The sequence below is a fragment of the Mus caroli genome, chromosome 12 (genome assembly GCF_900094665.2).
Source record: "Mus caroli chromosome 12, CAROLI_EIJ_v1.1, whole genome shotgun sequence".
Classification (NCBI taxonomy): Eukaryota; Metazoa; Chordata; class Mammalia; order Rodentia; family Muridae; genus Mus; species Mus caroli.
Genome location: NC_034581.1, coordinates 31,292,281 through 31,302,368, shown reverse-complemented (window position 1 = coordinate 31,302,368; position 10,088 = coordinate 31,292,281). Strand labels below are relative to the sequence as shown.

General features: G+C 39.7%; 1 protein-coding gene across 1 annotated transcript; it reads right to left on the bottom strand.

Moving 5' to 3' along the window:
• Window positions 1-7,318: 7,318 nt before the first annotated feature.
• Prps1l1 (phosphoribosyl pyrophosphate synthetase 1 like 1) lies at window positions 7,319-9,010 on the bottom strand. The gene has a single exon (XM_021179273.2). The coding sequence runs from the start codon at window positions 8,880-8,882 to the stop codon at window positions 7,926-7,928; it is 957 nt and encodes a 318-aa protein (XP_021034932.1). The 5' UTR covers window positions 8,883-9,010; the 3' UTR covers window positions 7,319-7,925.
• Window positions 9,011-10,088: the final 1,078 nt, after the last annotated feature.

Here is a 10,088-nt window from a genome sequence, read left to right as displayed (position 1 = left end):
AAATGGGAATGGGTGGGTAGGGAAGTGGGGGGGGAGGGTATGGGGGACTTTTGGGATAGCATTGGAAATGTAATTGAGGAAAATACGTAATAAAAAAATTCATGCTGTGTTTTCCAAATTCTGTTACTAAATAAACAAGAGGGAGAAGTTCATCAAAATAAATTTGTTAACCGAGAGACCTATGTTACATGTAAGGGAAAGGAAAAAAGATCTAGAGTTTATTTCATATATAAATCATGTACCACAGCAGTTGAAGCTCTTCTATATAATGTTGATATTATTTACTAAATAAACCCATATTGTATTCTTAAGATAAAAATGCTCTGTATTTTGGCTACATTATTTCTGGGTGTGTGTTCAGAAGAATCAAAACCAGGTACTATATAGATACCCTGACATACTGCACATGGCCACACTGCCAGTAATCATGTCAGGCAATCAATCTCAGTGTTCAATAACATGATAGACAAGCACAGTTGTGATATATACACACAATGGAAGTTCTATGTATCCATAAAGAAAATAATTACATCATTTGCAGAAAACTAGTCAGAACTGGATATCAGTATGTTAGCAACTATAGTAGACTCAGAAAGACTAATATTAGTGTTTTTCTTATATGGAATTTAAGGGGAAATGACCTGAAGTTAAAATGAATATTGTGTATGTGGAAGGGGAAAGGGACAGAGGGGATTAGAATGATACCTGGGGGATGGCTATAACCGAAGTATCTTCTAAGTGGGTATGGGGACGTCTTAGTGAAATCTCAGCCTTTGCACAGTTTATATACACTAATGAAAAAACAAAGTGAAGTTTTAAACTTCAGAGTGAGAAGAAAGCTTTACTTAAACAAATAATATGGAATATTTTGTCTTAATTATGGACACAAAAATCAGAGGTTCAAAAACATATTAATCAGTTAGGAATACACTTAGTTATCAAGATGAATATAGGTGCAAGAGCCAGCTCTCTGTAGCTACTTAGGGAAATGCACCCTTTGTGAAAAGGGCATATTGAGCACACATTGCAGTGAGAATCGAGGTAGAGTCTAAAGTTCTGGGGAAGACGAATACGAAGCTTTGTAACTGGGTATGGCATAGCAAAGCTAGACAGGTAAGAAGAGGGATAGTTTATATGAATGAATATTTTCACTTTATCTGCAGGTGTATCTATAGTCCACATGCATGCAGTACCAACAGAGGCCAGAAAATGGATTTGGATCCCTTGGAACTGTTGTGAGCCTCCATGTGAGTTTGGGGACTCAAACATGGGTCCTCTTTAAAAGCAGTCACTGCTTTAAACAACTAAGCCATCTTTCTAGTGTCTCTCTCTCTTTTTTAAAAATATTCCTTTGTTTATTTTATTTTGTACATACCACATGCATTCAGGTGCTTCTAGAGACCAGAAGAGGTCAACAGATGCCCTGGAACTATAGTCACAGGTAGTTGTAAGTCACTTGGTATAGGTTTGAGGAACTAAACCTGGTTCCTCTGAAAGAGCAGCAAATGAGCCATCTTTCCAATCTCTTCAGATTAAAATATAATATTCTAATTATAGCAGATTAAGTAAAGATATCGTCCACCTGTTTCATGAAGCCACCTCAGACCACACCGCAAAGACATGAAGCTAAGTATAATGTAATTAAGAAAGATTGCGACTGTGTATTGGTGTCTGAGGGAGAGTTAACTCTCTACCAGGGCAAAGCCACAAGCTGTTAGGTAAATGTGAGAACAAAGACAGTTTAGTATAATTAACAGAGTTTGAGGCAGCTGTGAGGTCAGAGGGTGCAACACTAGCCAGTGACTAACAGCTAGATGACAGTCAGGGTCAGTGACTCACAGAGCACAGGAGATAAACAGAAGAAGCTGCAACTATCCTACTGGGTAGACAGTTTATGAACTGTACATGTCTACATACAGCCCACTATACCCAAAAGCCCCACAACAAAATTAAAGTCTATTTGATTTTTCAAAGGCCATTTTATTTTGGTTTTACTTGACTCTTTGGAATTGCATCTGTGTAAAAAAAATTTTAGGTACAAAGTGATATTTTTTTTTTTGTAGAAACTACAGTTCTGCTATATAATCAAAATATACAGAATAAATAAAATAAAATTTGATCCTATAGATTAGCCCCACACATAAACACATTTTTCTAAGTAATAATAATGCAATATTACCCAACTAACAATTGCAGAAAAAGACCCCATTGTCTAGGGATAGCCTTGCAAGAGGGATGGCACTTAAGTGTCATCTCCTCTGATCAGTCTTATACGTGAGCAGTGGATCCTGGGACCCTGGGATGGAGAAGCGATCTGAGGTTAAGTCTACAGTTAGCAAGAAAGAGGCTTGGGGCTCATTGGAGATGAAGGCTGTGGTCACGGGGAGGGAGAGGCCGCTTATGCATTGTACTGGCCAGGGACACCTCAAGCTTTAGCAAATTAGAATCCCATAATCATGAGCATGTTGTGGGGCTTTTTGCTATCTCTGCACTCACATTTTTCTCTATCAATCTCACTTTTGGAGCTGAGGCTCATATAAGTTTGGTGAATCATAAGAATTCTTGAGGGTAGTTGTTGAAAAATATTGCTGACCACGCCTTGTTGTTAGAGGTTCAGGTGGTGGACGGAAGTGGCCAGTATTTCACAGTTACCAAGTTCTGGCTTGTCTGAGTTCTTCAGAAAACTTCCACGAAGGACAAGCATGAACTTTCTAGTCTGTAATACCTAGGATACAATCTTCTTAATAATGATGGCTATTTGTAGACATATGTGTGTGTGTGTGTATGTATATTTGTGTGTATGTGTGTGTGTGTGTATGTATGTATATGTATTTGTATATTCATGGTGATCAATAATCAGAGAAACTGAACACATTGCAGTTTTGTCTGCCTTACATTATTGCTTCTTTTTCTGACTTAATTTTATTCTACTATTCTTTTTTGCTTTACTTTACCCAGTTTTCTTCTTGTTAGTGTGAGTGTGTGTGTGTGTGTGTGAGTGTGTATACAATTTGGATGAAAAAAATGGCCCCAAAACTCCTTTTTGAGAGCTGATTGGATCATAGGTTCTAAATTTAACAGTGGATTGGACTCCTTGATGAATTAATAGCTGAATGGACTTTTAGAAAGTGTGATCTGGTTGGAGGAGCTAAGTCTTTGGGGATATGGCCTTAAAAGGTAGGTCTTGTGATCTTGTTTCTGTTCCCCTCCACACACACCTCTCTGCATCTCTCATGCTTGTTGGAGTCATTCCACAAACCACACGAACACCAATCTCAGCCAGACAAGGATGCTTTATTGAATACACACCCTGATACTGATTGGATCAGAGGCATAGCTCAGAATTATCTGAACTACAATAACAAACATTTCTCAGGGCCGGTTTATAAATGAAAAAAACACAGAACCCACAATGAGCTCATACACAGGTGCAGGAAGTACTGTCCAAGGCTCAGCTCTGACTCAAGCCATTTTAGACATGATAGTTCACATTGACCTTTAACTTGATGGGTCCTATGTAAAGCTTTGTAGAGTTAAGATTAACAAACCTCAGAACATACAGAACATAACAGGGGATGTAGTCACCTTGCACCTGCTTTGAGTCAAGTTATTTTTCTGTGTCAATGACTGGCAGGCATATTACATCAACAATATGAAATAGCTGGCAGGCATGGAACAAAATGGCTACAGCTATGCTGGGGGGTAGGCTTCAATAATGCTGTCTCTTACTGTTCCACTCTCTTGCTCTCTCTTTCTCTTCTCTCTCTTTCTTTGGTGCTTTTTTTTGATTCTTGTCATGTCCTACTTTGCTGAGGTCCAGAAACACAGGATCTAAAGAACCGTACGTGAAAGCATTGGTGAACCACATGAACACATCTGAACCTTTCCTCCTCTAAGTTGCCTCAGGTGTTTTGTCGCAGCAATGAAAAGCTGATGACATCACTATGTATGTCCCTACCTCAAAGTCTTTACAGCTGCTCTCCTTCTACAGCTAATGCTATTTCCCAAGTGCTCAGAACCTGTTTCCTTAACCTTTCTGTAAGAAGTAGGGCTGATCAATAGAACAGCCAACTAGTAAACAAGAAGGAGGAAATGTGTAATTTCTGTCTATAAAACAGATTCTATTCATTGCTTATTTCCAAACCAGAGACTAATGTTGCAAAAGAGAGGTCTCTTTCTTTTGCATGAAATGATGAGTTATCCCAGGTATTCCTAGTGTGTACAATTGAATCAGGCTTAATAATTAATGGATTTCCTAGAAAAGAAGAAAACAGGATGATAAGCACAAAAACCACCGACCAAGTCACTAGTTGCATAACAACCACTCTGGGTGAAATGTATTATTTAAAGCTATTCAATCACAGCCTTATCTTTTCTAATTCTTGCAGGATGCCTCCGAGTACAATCACCTGACTGCATCTCTGAAACAGCATTAGGACTTGGGAAGCATGTTAACAAACCCTAACTGCAGCCACTCTGAAGAAAACACCATTAATCATGTCATCTGATAAGAGATACGTCAGGTGCGCTTAGACATTTATACTCATACTGGGTTCCTGTAAACACTCCTTCCCGCATTAGGGATTACGCATCTTTATTGTGAATGAGAAATGTATATTGTTTAGTCTGATCTCTCAAAAGACAGTCTACCCAAGATGCTGTTGGTTTCCAGCTGTAGATGCTGTCCAGGGCAATTTTCTTTGCCCATTGCAGCTCAGTTCCCCTCAAAAGTTACAGTTTCTAGTGCATCAGTCACCTACTGGAAATGGATAAAACAAGCAAGCAAACAAAAAACAACCTACAAGAGTGACCCATTGCTTTTTTGAATACATAAAAAAAAAACCATTAGATTTTGATCTAAGAAATTACTGTTAGATTTATCCTCCATTAGGTAATTTTCTATCGACTTAAAAACATCAGCAGAAACATAGGAGCTAAGAATTTAATGTTCTATTGTCTTTTCTCTGTCGGTTCCTGCCTCTTTTGAGATGGCTGCTTGTATTCATGAATCACATACCTAATTGATTTTGCAAACAGCAATCCAGGCATACCCTGAGGCTTTGATCCAGAGCATGCTTTACCAATATGAGGTTTTTTTTTCATTTTTTCATTTTTGCAAATCTAGCTAGGTTGTGAACCTGCAGAGTGATTGGGTCCTGGCTCCTGGCTCTGTTTGCTGGGTTGTCCCTTCCATACGTTTTCACTTGTTCTATTGTAAGTAGGGATGAGGATCAAAACTTCATTTGGAACATCTCTTAAGCCAAAAGATGTCCAAGTTCACCACTTACAGATTGTGTTTTCTGTTCAAAGTAGAACATAATTTAACTGTTTTCTGCCACTTTGTAACAAGCATAGACATTCTTCTAGTTTACAATAATCTATTGCCCATTTTGTTTTGAGGCCTCACCAGGAATCCATTTACTATTTATAGTTTGCTAGTAATCTACTTATGATGACATACATATCCACACGTGCTCTTAAACACATATATACCCACTTACACTCAAACACATACACATCCATCATCAACGCATGTACTCATATGTGCACACTCATGTACTTTCACAATACCACATATACACTCACACATATGTACACTCATGCATTCATATCACAAATACACACACACGTACACACACACACTTCAAAGCAATATAGCAGCTTTCTTTTTTATGTCCTTTTGCCTACTGTGTGCTAGGTGCTCACAGAGACCAGAAGAACATTGGTCTGGAGTTACTTTGTATTCTAGAGGAAATTTGTCTCAAATAATTGGTTGTATGAAACTGACACACTTCATTAAAATAAGGAAATTATGTTAAAATGAGTGTTAAAGTCTTAAAGTTACATTGTAGTATATATTACATATATACATATGCACAATCAAGGAATTTACATATTTTTTTCAGAAATGCAGAAAGAGTAGAGCATTCCAAAGCTATTGATACAACATGAAGACACCGTACGCATAGCTATGCTCTGGATAGATGAATGAATGCAAAAAGTCAACTAGAAAATATGGCAAGACACTCATTCTCCACTTTGGAGAATGTGAGTAGTCTGTAGGAGTGAATGCCAAGGCAGGGAGATGAGGAAAGCATCCCCACAGGGGCTCGTGGTAATGATTATTCCACAAACTTAATACAGTTATGTGCCTCCTTCCCCCAACAAGACCAGCTGATCCTTTAAATGGGGCATGTGTCTGGGATTCCTGTGAGCATGTGCGGATGTGCTTGGAGAGTTGCGCCCCTGCAGCACTGTGTGTATATTCCTCATTCTACTTCTTACGGCTTTGATTTATTATACTGTAACAAAATACAGCCTCAAAAGGGTCTTGATAAATTTTGCTCACCTTTTTCCAGATGAATTTTGAGAAAAGCCTGTCAAGTCTGCTTTATGAAAAAATTCCTATAAGGATTTTAATTGGGTTTGTGCTAACTAGATAATTTGAAGACGCTGTCAGAATGCAATTTTATTCTTCCTATTCAGGTTTCTGGTACACCCAATTTAGGCATTTTCTGTCTTCCTTAGCAAAGGTTTTGTAAGTTTGAAAGGGGGCTTATTACTAGTGATAAGTTTTATTGCTTTGGGCTATGAATATATGTAATATGTATGTATGTATGTATGTATGTATGTATGTATGTTTTGATAGGGTATTACTTACTTAGGGTATTACTTAGGCTCTCTGGCCTGAAATTCACCATGTAGAATAAGACAACCCTGAACTTTCAGTTCTCCTGCGTTGACTTCCTAAATTGTAAGCTTTTAGTAAACTCAAAACAATATTTTTGAAAGGAGCTATAATGGTAAATTTTCTTAATCTTTTAATACTAAAAATTTATAAGTGCCTTAATACTGCCTTTAAATTTGAACACAAATATTAAGGCTTAAAATATTACTTTAGAAATACAAAGACAGTATTCCATCCCATTTATTACCCAGTAATTCAAATGAGAAGTCAGATAACACATTGAATATTGCTTCTTTATATCTGCCTTGGTTTTGTTTTATCCTTTAGAAATTCTTGGGGCTTTTTTCTATTTTCCTGGAGATGAGAACCTTCACACAGTCTTTGTAACCACACACTTCAACACACATAGACAGAAATGAGAGCATAATCTCAAAATACAAGCTAAGGTCTTTGGGAAGGCCAATCTACTACAGTGAAGGAAGATGAGACACAAATGTTGAAACTAGCCAGAAGGCTCTGCATCACCACCTAGAATCTACCGTGATGCGAGTAGGCAGCTACAGCAAAACAAACGTATATTACAGATCATGCATCATTGATAGGTGCAAGAGACATTGCTTTTGACAAGACTATGATTTATTGAACAGTTGAACACAATTGCATATTTTCCCAGGAAGAGGATGCCTGAGAGAGCTAAAGTGAAAGAAGGATGTAGGATTAAGGTTCTAAGATGAGTCCTCAAATAGAGATAGTCATGGTCTTCTTTCTCAAAGAACACTAGCTATACTTTGCTGTGCAGACTCGTTGAACTCAATGGTGGCTTAAACTGGAAGCTGCCATTGCCTTCCAGTGAATTTAGAATACAGGAAGATGGTTAAGAAAGCCCAGGGTGCCTGTTGAAGTTTACCATGGACTCTGGTGAACTTGAACCATGTGATTGTGTGTGTGTGTTAGATCAAGTGGCTTTGTAGCTGACTTGTCCTTTGGTAGCTTGACGAAATATATCGCAAGAGCAGAAACCCTGTGGCAATGGGGCTTTGTGAAACTTCAAAGCTCACAAAATCAAAGAAGCCAGAATGAAATGACTATGTGAGGAAACCCACAATCCCCTATCTACTGAGGCCACGGTGGACCCAAATGGGTCTCTGTCAGAACATTTCACCATATACAGAAGCAAAGAAATGAACAAGGTTTATTTTTATTTTATCTTCCTGCATTTAAACTTTATGTCATTGCATTACAAGGGAACGTGACTGAACAGGTAGGAAACAGATTCTCCGTTATGGGTTCTCCGGATGGCTTCCGCAAGAATCATTGAGATGTCAATCACCTGGATTTTGCTACACTGTTTCATCTTGTCTTCTTGAGGTATGGTGTTAGTGACTACTACTGCTTCAAAGCACGCGCCATTGATGCGAGCAATAGCTGGGCCAGAAAAGATGCCATGAGTCAAGATGGCATAAACTCTGGTAGCTCCCTCTGAGAGAAGTTTGTCCGCTGCGTAACAGATTGTACCACAAGTATCAGCCATGTCATCTACAAGAATAGCCACCCGATCCTTCACATCACCCACAAGCACCATGCGGTCCACTTCATTGGCTTTCTTCCGTTCTTTGTGAATCAAGGCAAAATCCACATTCAAATGGTCCGCGATGGAAGTGACCCTCTTGGCTCCACCAGCATCAGGAGAGACAATCGTGCAGTTTCTCCAGTCAGAAATATTCTCCTTTATCCACTTCAGCACAGCTGGCTCTGCATACAAATTGTCTACCGGGATGTCAAAAAACCCCTGGATCTGAGAAGCATGTAGGTCCATGGTGATAATGTGATCTGCACCTGCTATAGACAGCATATTTGCTACGAGCTTCGCAGAGATGGGAGCCCGGCTCTTATCCTTTTTATCCTGCCGTGCATAAGGGAAGCATGGGATGACTGCTGTCACCCGGCTGGCTGAAGCGATCTTGCAGGCATTGATCATGATCAAAAGTTCCATTAGACTGTCGTTGATCTCACCACAACCGCTCTGAACGATGTAGACATCTTCTCCACGCACACTCTCACCAATTTCCACGCAGGTCTCCTGGTTGCTGAACTTCTTAGTGACCACCTTGCTGAGCTCGAGGCCCAGGCGCTCAGTAATCTTCTGGGATAAGTCCTGGTGGGAGCTGCCGCTGAAGAGTTTGATGTTTGGCATCTTGGCCCGAGATCCTAGACTCAAAACTTCCGTCTTGGAAGGGAAATTGGACCACAGACTAACAGTTTCCGGGCATTGCACAGCGGGTGGTTACAAAGCCGTTACTGTCCCTTCCCCTAACGGTTGTGCTGATCTGACCTCAAGCCTTTTGGAAAAAAAAAGGGGAGGGGGGGGGCAAAACCAAAACAGAACAAAACAAACAAACAAAACTTGACTGGCATCTACTACACACTTTTCAAATTAAGAAGACTTTATAGTCTATGGGACTTTCTTATTGTTATTGTTATTAGTTTTTCTTGTTGTCTTTTTTTCCCAGATAGGGTTTCCCTGTGTAGCCCTGGCTTTCCTAGAGTTCGTTCCATGATTAGTCTGGCCTTGCATCCTTTAATTCCTCTCAAGTGCTGGAATTAAAGGTATGACTAATCAGTATGAACTTTTTGGAAGTTTAAAATTTGAATATATGGAAAAACAAAACAGGGTTCTAAACAACAGAAGTGGATGCTCACAGTCATCTATTGGATGGAACACAGGGCCCCCAGTGAAGGAGCTAGAGAAAGTACCCAAGGAGCTGAAGGGGTCTGCAACCCTACAGGAGCAACAGCAATCTGAACTAACCAGTACCCCCAGAGCTTGTGTCTCTAGCTGCATATGTAGCAGAGGATGGCCTAGTCGGCCATTATTGGGAGGAGAGGCCCTTGGTCTTATGAAGATCATATACCCCAGTACAGGGGAATGCTAGGGCCAGGAAGCAGGAGTGGGTGGGTAGGGGAACAGGGCGGGGGTTGGGGGAGAGTACAGAAGACTTTCAGGATAGCATTTGAATTGTAAATGAAAAAAATATCTAATAAAAAATTGTTTAAATAAAAAAAAAGAAAGTTTTTAGCTGGAGGAGTTCTGGGGTAGAGTGTTGTTCAGTCTAGTTCTTCAACAGATTGAAAAGACCAAAGGTTGGAAAATGGTATAGATGGGATTCTATTCCAGAGCATTTGCAAGCACCTCCAGGATACATAATGGAGAGGTGGCTGCATACTCCATAAGTCACTCCTGTGTGTTGTTTTACCTCTTGCAAGTGTATCAGAATGTGTTCCCCACGGGGCCACATGTATGCTGGCATAGCTGTGAATGTAGTTGAACATATTTGTAGATGGCAGCGCCTCTGCTGGAGTTTAAGATGATAAGTAGGAACTTGTAGCTAACCTTGATAGT

Excerpts from the sequence above, each read along its gene's own strand:
- Prps1l1 (XM_021179273.2), bottom strand. The coding sequence starts at position 8,882 with ATGCCAAACATCAAACTCTTCAGCGGCAGCTCCCACCAGGACTTATCC.